A 13,746-nucleotide genomic window follows, 5' to 3' on the forward strand; every position below is an offset into this window, starting at 1 on the left:
AATATGGGGACAGATTAACCTCATATTGGAATCGACAATCCCATTGACTTATGAGGTAATTATATGTAGAACACTACTGTATGTTAAGCCCCCACATGGATCATTATAAATGCTGGCTTTTTCCGATTATTACTGGGGTAGCCATACAGATGATAACTCAAAATTGGAAAAACTGTGATAGTCTTAATTTTTCCTTTTTGTGGGCGAGCTTATGTTTAAGCTACAGGTATGAAAAGATGAATGCTGATATTTTAGGGCATTCTAAGATATTTAACTTAGTTTGGGGTCTATTAACATCTTTTGTACAATTGTTATAGTTCGTTCAGCCTTCTTTTACTGATGTAATTCAGCCACATCCGGGGGGGGGGGGGGGGGGAGATGTATCTTTAGTGTAATCTTTAAGGTAATTGTGAGAGGGAGGGTATATACTGTTATACTAATACTGATTGTATTTAAGTGCTTATTTAGTCTTTGATTACATTTAAACCATCTGGTTCTACTGAAATCAGAAGATCCATTTCTATTTTTATTCAAACTTGCCCATATCACTACCTAACAGCTAACTCTAATTTGATCAAAAAACAAGTGGAATGTGGTAATGATTATATCTGATGATCCTAAGTGTTAAGATAAGTGTGATTTTTAATCAGTTTTTCACACTATTAATGATTTAAATTAGATGTTTTTCATATTGTGAATGAAAAATGTATTGGTCACACCACATTTAAAGACATTTATTGAATATTATTACATTGGATATATATTGCATATTACATCAAATTGGTTTAATGAACCCACTAAGAGGATTTTTAGAATCGATGTTTGAAATCTGAAACCAGTCTCAGTCTGTTCGAGTTTCCATATCATTAAGCAGGTTTCTGAGATCCTTTTCCTTTTTTCAGTTTATTACATACTATGATTTCTCAAAGCTTGTGATTGGTTTGATACTTTTGGACCCTTGTTTCCATCTATTTGGCAAGGTAGTGTTGTACAAAAAGCAGCCACCCATTTCTCTCAGTTCTGCCTGAATAGAACTGTAGGGCAACTACATGGTCTAAGCTGCATACTTTTACAAAGTGGACGTGATGGCTCCTCGGTTTTGCAGGCAGGCTCTGTCCCACCCTATATGCACAATTTTTAGTATTTTTTTTTTATAGAATTTGGGAGTATACGTCACAAAAAACTTATTTTTTAGCAATAAATCTTCCAGACTTCACGAATTTTACCTGGCAGTAGCTGCTGTTTTTGCACATTCAAATGTCTTCCTCGCAAATACTGACCTTCAAACAATACTGCTTTGGTACTTCACCTAGCATATGGATTCCTATGTACGCTAGGTGAGGTATGAAGGAAGATTAGGTTCTTACCTGGATGATAATCTTTCTGGAAAAGGACATAGGAATCCATATATCCTGCCCTGTTGGTAACATATCTGCTCGTCTTCTGCCTCGGACAGATTTCTGAGTCTGGAGATAGAGTTCTTCTCCAGCAAGTCAAAAAAAAAGAAGAAATATTAAAACATTATAAATTAAAGCCTTTTCACATAATAAGAGAATTCCTGAGCTCCTTGCACATAGGCAACTGTTTTGTGTTATTGTTAAGTTATTAGCATTGTATATTTGATGCGCTGGCCTTGGCTCTCCCTCTGAAGTCACTTCCTTGTCATGGGAGGGAGGAGTCTGGGGGTAGGGAAGGGGCGCATGCATGCGGCAGGGGAGCAGGGAAGGAATGAGGGCAATGAGGATGGGGTGGGGCATCACCTCCCTCGGCGCCTCCCACCCTTGCTACATCACTGATTTGATGTTTCAGAGCAGAATAGAATTGCCTCTCCTTCTGTTTATCTATATTATAGTGGAGATTCACTGCTTTGGTAAAAATGGAAGGGGGCAGCATAGTCCACTGGGGAAGGAGGAGGAGCAGAAAGTTGTGTGGCACCTCTGCAAGATCAGCTCGCGAGCTGGGATTGTTCACCTAACATATGGATTTTTTGTCCTTTTCCAGAAAGAAGATTATCCAGGTAAGAACCTAATCTTTTCTTATGCCCAGAAATTGTGACTAAATTTAAACATAGCCATTTGCACCCAGGAAAATATGGTGCAAATGCTTGTGCCTAAATTTAGGTGTAGTTGCCCTTATTCTATGTTTATGCACGTAACTTAATGTTATATTCCCGATCTGCTCCTGACCCACCTATTTCCATGCCTTCCCTTTTTGACTCATGCGTAACATGCAATTGATTTTAATTACCACCAATCATTGCTTGTTAAAAAACCAATTACCGTATTTGCACTAATTAGCTTCTTCAATTAAATTGTGTGCGCAATTTGGATACTCAACCAAAATTCTATGCACAATTTTTAGTATTTTTTTTTATAGAATTTGGGTGTATATGTCACAAAAATCTTATTTTTGATCAATAAATCTTCCAGACTTCACAAATTTTACCTGGCAGTAGCTGCTGTTTTTGCACATTCAAATGTCTTCCTTGCAAGTACTGACCTTCAAACAATTAGCATCCATCTTGTTTCTAGACTATCCAATCTCAATCTGCAAAAGTCAGGGAAAAATGTTAATTTTATTCATAAAATTCATTTATATCTAAATATTTCTCCAATAATTAAAAAAAAAAAAAGAGATCTCTATTTCATAATTAGATCTGCAGCACATAAATACAAATATCATAAAGAAATCACAAATATCCACTCTCAAAGCAAATTTTGTTGCTACAGAGCAAGCTAGTGATGTTATAATTTATTTATTTATTTTTTTTAAGTAATTTTTCAGTCTTTGCTGAATTGTATGACCTGAATTATTAGCTCTTTGTTTGCAATGATCTGATAGTCCTTCCTGGTTGCCAAGTCGAGGCTAGAATTATAGCAGAGGTATGCAAATTTAAAGATAAGATGGTAGGCTTTGCACCCATTTATTTTTAAAATAATTTTGTCTTCTCAGCAAATTCTTGTCACACACTTGTAAAGTCTGTGGTTTTGTTTCCAATGCTGAAAGGCTGCACTTCTAAAAGATTTCTGGATAAAACCTTATCCTATCAGGCTGGGGTTTGGAGTAAAACCATAAGTAATTTGTTCTTAAATTCAATTTCCTATCAAACATTTAGAAAATCTTTGAAGACTTATTTATTTGGTAAATTTGTCTAATGAAATTTCAGTCATGTATTAAATATGTTCATATATATATCCACTGCATTTGGCAGTTTCTCTTGATGTAAACGGCTCTGAACTGAGGGTTATAAATAAATTTTATCATTATTATTATTACAAGAGGGTGCTTCCTCAAATACCACGTGAAGTTTAATTTAAGGAGGTCATATCAAAAATTTCACTTGAAAATTAACCAACCAGTCTCCTCAACAATAATCTAATTGGAGGACTAACTGAATAGAAACAAGTGTGAATCAGAGTGCTAAACTAAAACATGATCTCTTTCTTATCCTGGCTCCTGGCTTCCTACCTCCATACCATTTGGACAAGATCTAGAAACCCAGTCAGTAAAACAGGGCTTTTTAAGTTTAAATGCCTGCATCTTCAGTCTAGATACGATTTCTGTAGCTTGCCTCTGGTATATTATATTGTAAAAATGCATAGGTGTCTATGTGGCTTTAAAAAGCTTAAAATAAGCACCTATTTGGCTTTCCAGTCCAACAGGAGCAAAGATTCTGAACTGAGTAGTCACCACAAAATTGTGAATTTTCTTGAAGAAACTGCCAATCATCATCTTGCATGCTCCACCTCTCCTACAAAAGAACATAAGAATTGCCATACTGGAACAGACCGAAGGTCCATCAAGCCCAATATCCTGTTTCCAACGGTGGCCAACCCAGATTCCCAAGTACCTAGCTAGATTCCAAGTAGTAAAACAGATTTTATGCTGCTTATCCTAGGAATAAGTAGTGGATTTTCCAAGCCATCTCAATAATGGCCTATGGACTTCTCTTTTAGGAAATTATCCAAATCTTTTTTAAATCCCGCTAAGCTGACTGATTTCACCACATTCTCTGGCAATGAATTCCAGAGTTTAATTACACATTGTGTGAAGAAATATTTTCTCTGGTTTTAAATCTACTACTTAGTAGCTTCACTGCATGTCCCCTAGACCTAGTATTTTTGGAAAGAGTGAACAAGCAATTCACATCTGTCCTTTCCACTCCACTCATCATTTATAGACCTCTATCATATCACCCCTGAGTTGTCTCATCTGGATGTTTTCAGATTCTTGAAAAGAGCTTTGCAGTTGCATCCTCCAATTAGGCAGCCATTTCATACATGGAACCTCAACATTGTCTTACAGGCCCTTAGTAAGGCCCCTTACAAGACCTTGTCGGAGGCATCTCTGAGAGATCTTAATGTATCTCATATCCTGGTAGCAATCGCCTCAGGAATTGTATGCTGTTATACAGGAAAGAGGATTATCCAGGTAAGAACCTAATCCTCCCTTCAGACTGGAAGGCATTTTTAATTTTATTGTGTGTACAAAACACACTGTAGTTGTGATTCCTGCTGTAAAAATTGCTTGGGCATTCTTACATGAAGATATCTGAAGATAGTGTACAATTCTAGTAACAAGTTAAATGTGCTTGTGCTTTTAAATGAAATAATCAACTGAATTATGGTGTTTGTTTTTCAGGGCTTTATTGGACCTCCTGGGGTGGCAGGACTTCCTGGACCTGAAGGAGAAAGAGTAGGTGTATTTTCAGACTATACGTCATTTTAAATTAATTCTTAAATACTTTGGGGCTAATATTCAGCCTGACAGCTGCAGGGAGAATTAGCTTCAGATATTACTGACACTGAATATTGAGGGCTAATTTAAATGGATTTGTCAGCTAGAGCTTATGAATATTTGCCTGGACCCATATAACTTTTTGTTTTATTCCCCCCCCCCCCCCCCCCCCCCATTTTCTACATTTCTATACTGCACTATCCAAAGTTCTAGGCCAGTGATTCTTAACCTTTAAGACCCCTTTAAGAATCTGATGAAAGCTATGGACCCCCCTTCTCCAGACATAGTCACATAAACCCAACTTTGCATGCAATGAATATAATGTACTTTATTTATCTTGATTCTCATATACATATATGACATATACAAAGTATTATTAAACTTTAAAGTAAACAATCTAAAAAAATATCCCTATCCTTTTTATGCAAAAAGTAATAGCCACTCATTATAATTATGAAATACAATCCTCTTGTGCAAATTAAACATATCTACTACTACTATTACTACTACTTCTACTACCATTACTACTACTTCTACTCTCTCGTTATCTGTGAGAAAAATCAACTGCACTGGACTGTATAGTGAATGTAAATGTTAATTTTTATCTGACCCTCACGGACCCCCTGAAATCCATCCATGGACCTCCCAGGTCAAGAACCCTTGTTCTAGGTGAATTAAAATAGACTTAGACAACATTAAATGAAACAATAGACAATGAACAATTAATAAAATTAACAAAAACACCAAACCAAGATGATTAGACAGTTGATACACTCATGAAGACCTCGTAGGTATGAAGGAAAAGAATACTCTTGAGCTTTTTCTTGAACAACCCAAAGCTGGACAATGTACATAGAATTAAAGGCATAGTGTTACAAAGTTTAGATCCCATGACACTGAAGAGAGATCTTCTAAAGCAGGGCTGCCCAAGTTCGGTCCTCAAGATCTACTGGCAGGCCAGGTTTTCTGTCCCATGACACTGAAGAGAGATCTTCTACAGCAGGGCTGCCAAAGTTCGGTCCTCGAGATCTACTGGCAGGCCAGGTTTTCTGGATATCCACAATGAATATGCATGAGAAAGATTTGCCTGCACTGCCTTCCTGGTATGCAAATTTCTCTCATGCATATTCATTGTGGATATCTAGAAAACCTGGCCTGTCAGTAGATCTTGAGGACTGGACTTGGGCAGCCCTATTCTACAGTATAAGTTTAAGCTGGACCAGTTGTATGGAGGGAACTACCAGAAGAAGATCACCAGTGGAACATAGCATCCTGGTAGGCTGGTATTGCTGCAACAATGTGGAAATTGGTGGTGGTGGGTGCTTTGTAAGTTAGGCAGAGAAGTTTAAAGACAGTTCTCTGTTCAATTGAAAGCTAGTGAAGTGAGATTAAAGCCAGAGTTATATGGTCATATTTCTCAGTACTAGTGATGATTCTAGCTGTGGCATTTTGAGCAATTTGTAGGGCTCTCAGATGCTTCTTTGAGGTTCCCACTAAAAGACTATTACAGTAGTCAAAGCAGGGGAAAATGCATGCCTGAATTACTGAGTGAAAGTTAACAAAGGATAGAACCTCACAAATGTCTCAGAATCCTTAATTTATGGAAAAACATAGAGACCACCATTGGCTGCAAGATTAAATATTTTTTCCACTATAGCAATACTGAAATTGCCAATCTTAAGGGATTTTGGAATATCAGAAAGGAGATCAGATAGAATTATGATACAGGTTTTGTCAGCATTTAGCTTCAAGAAGTTATGTAACCAATGTTCTATTAGGTTCAGGTGTGATTGCAGTTCTAAAATTGTCTCATCAATGTTGCTAGTGTCACTAAATCCCATATTCAGCTCAAGTGTTATACCAGTACAGTCATGGAACCTCAATCCTCTCTTCCTCATTACTCCATTCATAACTCTGTTCTTCCTAAACTTCTCTAATATAGCATATACATTATGTTATTCCTTATATTGTAAGTCGCCTTGAAACTATTTAGGAATAGCGTGACTCAGAAATACTGGATTGGATTAGACTAGATTTTAACCTTAGGCATGAATTGAATGTCATCAGCATAGAGACAATAGACAATACCAACATGTATAAGCATTTTACAAAACGGCAGAAAAAAAATATTGAAAGAACGGATGAAAGGACGGAACTTTGGTAATGAGAGTTTCATTGAATCTGCTTTGGGAAATACATAATAGAATATTTTAGAAAGAAAGGACTGAAACCACTTCCATACAGTGCCCAATAAACCACTGGAAATCAGTCTATTAAGCAGCACTTGATTATGGATAGTATCAAAGATGGCTGAGATGTCCAGGCTATCTAGAAGAAAATGATCACCTCAACTAAAATCTATGGATAAAGTCCAAAAATGATAGAAGAAGAGTCTCATTGTTATGATAAGAGTGGAAATCAAATTGAAAGGGATTAGTGTGCAAAAATTCAGTTGGTCAAAGACTAAATTTTCAAGAACTTTACCTAGAAAAGGAAGAGAGGATATATGTCTATAATTATCAACGAAGTTGGGATCAGAAGAGGACTACTTAAGGAGGAGCTTCACAGCTGCTAACTTAAGACTATCATGGACATGTCCATCTAGCAGAGATTTATTGATCTTAGAAGCAAAAAAAGGAGCAGAAAGATCTTTCATGGCCTTTATAAAGGTGGGAGAGCAGACATCAAAGACACATCGGGAGTTGTTGATTCATGCACAACATCTCAGTGTTACCATGTGGAAAGACTCTCACAATGAAATGGGATTGGTGGAGATTCTAAGGGCAGGGATCTATTATTGAAAAATGAGCTAACATCGTGTTTCTTAACCGCACAACCATAAGATCTACGTGGTTTACAAAAGATTATAAACTAAAGACAATTTAAGAATGACAGAAAGAAATTATTTAACTAGCAGCATAGACAAATTGATAACCTAGCAGCAATAACAAAGTGAAAAGAGGCGGTGAGAAGATTATAAACTAAAGATAATTTAAGAATGACAGAAAGAAATTATTTAACCAAGTATTTTGAAAAAAGATAAGTTTTCAGTTGAGTTCTGAAATGTTGTTTATAAGAACAGGCTCCAAGCAATAACAATCGAAATTCTCTTGTCATGTAAAGCTGCTTGGAATGCTAAAGTATGGTCCAGAAATTTCTTGCTTTTACAGCCCTGTACTGATGGAAAGGTAAACAGGGCATGAGATTTTCTACTGTTTTTATATGATGCTAGAGAGAATCTATTAACCATATAAAACGGAGCAGTACCATAGCAAAAGCAACCCAACTTAAAGAAAACATGAGCCGCCACTGGCAGTCAGTGTAACTCACAATAGAATGGAGTCACATGACGATCATAATTTTTTAAGACCGTAGATCATTTTAACCACTGTATTCTGGTCACCGTACATGAAGAAGGACACGGTACTACTCGAAATGGTCCAGAGAAGAGCGACTAAAATGGTTAAGGGGCTGGAGGAGTTGCTGTACAGTGAGAGATTGGAGAAACTGGGCCTCTTTCTCCCTTGAAAAGAGGAGACTGAGAGGGGACATGATCGAAACATTCAAAATACTGAAGGGAATAGACTTAGCAGATAAAGACAGATTGTTCACCCTCTCCAAGGTAGGGAGAATGAGAGGGCACTCTCTAAAGTTGAAAGGGGATATATTCTGTACAAATGTAAGGAAGTTCTTTCAACCCAGAGAGTGGTAGAAAACTGGAACGCTCTTCTGGAGGCTATTATAGGGGAAAACACCCTCCAGGGATTCAAGACAAAGTTAGACAAGTTCCTGCTGAACCGGAACGTATGCAGGTAGGGCTGGTCTCAGGGCACTGATCTTTGACCTGGGGGCCGCTGCGGGAGTGGACTGCTGGGCATGATGGACCACTGGTCTGATCCAGGAGCGGCAATTCTTATGTTCTTATGATTGTTAAGTATGCAATATTACAATAATCCAGAATACTCGGTAATAAAGATTGTACCAGAAGTTTAAAAGCAGAAAAATAAAAAAAGGGTTTAATGGTATGTAGTTTCCATAGCGTGTAATAACCTTTACGTACCACAGCATCTATTTTAGCAGAAAAGCCATCAGCATAGTCTTGACAGATCAATGTCACTAAAACGCAGAGATTCTGCATGTATGATGAGATTAGATACAATGCAAAATAGCTCCTTAGATTTGCTCGGGAAGGGGTTAATAAATCTATTGAAGTAATCCCTTTTTGAGGAGAGGACGAGAGATCTATAATTTTGTAGTGACAAGTTGTAGCATTCCAGTGTGTCACTGGAAGTTTTTTTTTCTCCAGGATTGTTCATGATGTTTCACTGCACTTTTGAAAGAGATGATTAGGCATTGAACCGAGGGACTATGTGATGCTTTCTAGGAATAAAGATCCTTATAGGGGTTATTTGATCTAAGCCTTGAAGCAAATCTCTATTCCATGTTTCATCCATATAGTTAGAATCCAGAGGAGTATAATGAGCTAGTTTGTCAGAGAGAGTTAGTGAAAATAAGAGCAAGTATGTGTCCTTTATCATGAGTACATAAGGCTACCAGTTATGCCCAACCTAGGGTATCAAATAAATCAAGATACTCATCTTCAAAAGGATTACCATGCTTGTCATCAATGTGCATGTTATTGTCACCAGCTAGGATGGAAACTCAGTGATACAAATCTATATCAACCAGCCATTCAATGAAAGCAGAGTAGACATAAGGAATGGTGCCAGGAGCACAATAACAGGAAAGGATATTAAGTGAGTTGTAGGACAGAAGAAGATCAATTTCATCCAAGGATTCTTTAGCAAGAATGAGGACCCCTTCTCCCTTTTTCCAGTACGAGGTTGGTGATGAGTAATGAATCCAGATGGACATAAGGAATTAATAACCACAGTATCTTCTTGCAGAAGGCAAAATTCAGAGATGCACAGCAAATGAGAATGGTAATCTCTAATAATTTCAAAGATTATTTGGGGTGTTTTTTTTACTGAGCGAGCATTTATTAGGACACCATTAATAGTCTGGGAGGATGGATAAACTGTGTGCTTAATGAATTGTATTGGAACACAATGTCTAGGGTGGACTTGCTTTTTGTGAGAGCAACATAACTCTCCATACTGACCATATTTATTTAGTTAGTTCGATTTCATATCCCACCTCCCCGAGGAGCGCAGAAAGGGTTTCATGGTAACATACATAACAGCAAACAAGACACATAGCAATTAACAACAAGGAACAGAAGACTAAGACTATAGAGATGGCAGATTCTGAAATGATAGTCAATAAAAATGGGACCAAGTGGTTTTAATGGCTCAACGCCAGAGGGAAGCAGAATTACCAGGAGTCAAGAGGGAGAAGCCCAGAAGCTCAGTAAAACAGCATATGAAATGGATGAACAGCCAGATAGTCTTTAAATATCAAACACTCCCTTCTCCAGTGCCACCTTAGTGATTATGACTCAACACAACTACTAATGCATAGATTTCTGTGATTGGCTGTTTAAAGGTCCGCATGAATGGCCACACATATCCACATAACATCAGACTTCCTGGGATTAACTTTAATCTATGATTATCTAACTATGAGACAATGGCATCAATGCATTCATTAAGACTTAAGGTCATATAAAGAAGCACTAATGAAATGAAGTAGTAGGACATAATCGGCATATAAGTTACAACTAATTTTGCAGCCTTGGATCAAAATAATCAGAGGAGTTAGCAGGGCCACTATCCTGGGCCCCCATGGGTCAGGATGTCCTTTCCTTCTCCTCACCCTGTTCTGAAGCCTCCCTCACCTTTAGAAATGGAAAGGAGTCACTTTTTGTGCTGCTCCACTGCTTCATGTGCACCAACGAAGGGCCACACAAGGCCAAACATAGTCTAAAATTGTCTCAAAGTAGATGAAACACTCTCAAAAGAGGCAGGGTTTTAAAGTAGAGCTGATTCTGATTACATCAGTGGGTGAGGCTTAACCATTCCACCGGGAGATAGAAAATCTCAACTCACACTTGGAGAAAAGATTTGCCAGCTGAGATTCAAGGCCAAACACAGTCCAAAAGCAGATGAAACACTCTCAAAAGAGGCAGGCTTTTAAAGCAGAGCAAAATGTACAAAGTTAGGGTGACGAAATGGGCCATTTTCAAAACCTTCGAAACTGCTATATGTCCTAATTTTTATTTATTTTATTTTTTTCAAAAATCACCTACTTTGATGTCTTGGCCAACAAAATGTCCAATCCTTGGACATTTTACTTTAATTGCCATTTTCGACCACAAAAATGTCCAAGTTAGAAACATCCAAATTAGCACCATTTAGACATGGGAGAGGCCAGCATTGTAATGGACTGGCCACAATGACATGCCAACAGAGCAGTGGGACATCCCTTAGAGGGCACTGCTATGAACTTCACATAAAGGGTGCCAGATGTACTGTACATTTGTTTTTTTGGTTCGTTTTATATCCTGTCCTCCCCAACGAGCTCAGAACAGGTTGCAAAATTAACATACACAATGCATAGACAGACAGATTGTGAATTTACATGTGTATAGTAGTCTTAGGTTGTCTTGGTTTGACATATACAGTAGGTCAAAGTTAGCATACAATCTGATCAGTTTAAGTCAGTTGTTCTCTTCGGTTAACTTACAAAGATGTTATTTATGGGAAGAGGTAGTTCTACATCTCACCATAACCCCCTTATAATTTATGGTAAGACCTCCAAAACTTTCCCCAAATCTCCTGTACCCACCTGTCTGCCACCCCAGTAGCCCTTATGGCTACAGGTGGCAACGATATGGCAGTATAGCAGGGTTTTGATGGGCTTATACTTTCCACTTTAAATGTTGTTGTCATGGGCCTGGCTCCTCCTCTCTATGGTTCACTAGCTCACCCACCTGGCTGCTTAAGACACATGTGTGGAGTTGTACTTTGCTTTCCCTTACCAGGTTTTGCTGTTCTACACACAGGTTTATACTTTTTCATTCAGATCTTTGGGGGGGGGGGGGTTTCAGTGAGCACTAGGATAGATGTGTGCATTATGCATGTAAATATTTAGCATACTGATTTATATGCACATGTAGTTGCTAACATGCCACCAAACACCAAAACACTCTTCTGCAAATATCTGCTTAACTTCCATAACATATTAGCAAGGGAGGAGGTGTACAAAGTAGCTGAGCATGGGTGGGATGTAGGCAGGGCTCTTACTTACATATGTAACTTAAAGAATATTGTAAGTTACTCTTGTCCTTTCTGCACATATTACACCAGCTCTGTGACTAACCATCCAAAAATTAAACGCCTAAATGTCAGTTATATATCTATAGTATACTGTGTTAAACTTGTATTCTATATGCTTCTACTGCATGCCTTCAGGGTGCCTAAATAGAAGTGCCCAGTTATAGAATTGCCTTTTACTAAGCCGGGATAGAGGCAATAGAATTCCTATGAGCGTCAGAGCATTTAGCTTAGAAAAGAAAGGCCTACGTGACTTAGCAAAGATCACAAGGAATATCTGCATTCAGCAAGCCTTTTGTAAAATACCCAGGACATTTTGAATAATCTAATCTAATCCTTAGGTTGTATACCGCATCATCTCCACGTTCATAGAGCTCGACGCGGTTTACAGTAGGAGAAATAGGAAGGAACTACAACAGAGGGTTAGAGGTAGAAGTGTGAAGAAAATTTAGAGGACTTGGGATGCCAAGATATAAGAGTTTCTTTGATTCCTAAGTTGGAGGGAGACTTACATTTTTTGAGAAAAGCCAGGTTTTCTGATGTTTGTGGAAAACTTGGAGAGACCTCAAGTTCCGAAGAGGGGAGGTAAGGTTGTTCCAGAGCTCAGTGATTTTAAAGTGGAGGGAGGTCCCTAGCTTTCCTGTGTGGGAAATGCCTTTTAGCGAGGGGAAGGATAGTTTTAATTTGTGGGAGGATCTGGTGGTATTAGGGTTTGAGGAATTCCAAGAAAGAGGGATAAAGGGAGGGAGAATACCATATAGGATTTTGAAAGTTAAACAGGCGCATTTATAGTGGACCCTGGCAATTATTGGAAGCCAGTGGAGCTTGGCCAGGAGTGGGGAGACATGGTCAAATTTACTTTTAGCGAAGATGAGCTTGGCCGCGGCATTCTGAATCTGTTGGAGTCTGTGGAGGTTTTTCTTAGTTAGGCTTAAGTAGATAGAGTTGCAATAGTCCAATCTGGAGAGGATGATGGATTGGACAAGGAGGGTAAAATGTTTTTGATGGAAGCAGGATCTAACTTTCCTCAGCATGTGAAGGCTGAAAAAGAATTTTTTTACCAAGGTTTGGAGGTGGTCATTGAAGGACAATGTGGAATCATTGATGATGCCCAAGACCTTGCTCGAGAACTCAAGCTGCAGAGAGGAGCCAGAGGGTAGTGGGATGGAGGTGGGTAGGTGATCTAGTTTTGGACCGAGCCAAAGAATACTACATGTAGTCGTCCTTTTAAAATAGGGCTTCACATTTGCACATTCATATCTTTACCAGTATAATTGACCTTGATTCAATTTATATGTTAAAGGCAGAATATAAAGTATATTAAATCAAATCACATATTTAGCTGGTCAAAAAAGTGACCAAGTTAGAGACATTCTCTGGATAGTTTTTAAAATTTAGCCTATTTGCATGATATTTAGCACTAATCAGTGAAATTTTAGACATGTTTTTCAGGCTGCATAAGTAGCATACTTAACTCTAACTGCTGAGTTTTAGAAGTTGGAATTACTGTAGCAAGATGTGAATGTAGACAAAATCCTATTTTCATCTGAATATGTGGCTTAAGATACCTTGGCAAAGTTATATAGCTTTACCTATGCAGTGGTTTTTTTTTTTTTTTTTTGGGGGGGGGGGGGTTAATAAAATTGACCCCTATATGTATAAAATGTTAGTGTCTAAGCTGAGGTACCAGTGTGGCTTGAACAAACTGATGTCACAAAGGATCACTGTTGATTAATATTTTATGATATATTGACTGCATTAAAAGGTTATGGAC

At 38.0% G+C, this 13,746-nt stretch overlaps 1 protein-coding gene across 3 annotated transcripts in view; it reads left to right on the forward strand.

Annotated features, from left to right (window-relative positions):
* The window catches only part of COL24A1 (collagen type XXIV alpha 1 chain), a 460,026-nt gene that overhangs the window by 143,306 nt on the left and 302,974 nt on the right, over nt 1-13,746 (forward strand). For all 3 annotated transcript variants that reach the window (XM_033916356.1, XM_033916354.1, XM_033916355.1), the window contains exon 11: nt 4,642-4,695. In XM_033916356.1, coding sequence (XP_033772247.1) covers nt 4,642-4,695 — 54 coding nt within the window. The remainder of the gene's footprint in view (nt 1-4,641; nt 4,696-13,746) is intronic.

This window comes from Geotrypetes seraphini, chromosome 12, assembly GCF_902459505.1.
Source record: "Geotrypetes seraphini chromosome 12, aGeoSer1.1, whole genome shotgun sequence".
Classification (NCBI taxonomy): Eukaryota; Metazoa; Chordata; class Amphibia; order Gymnophiona; family Dermophiidae; genus Geotrypetes; species Geotrypetes seraphini.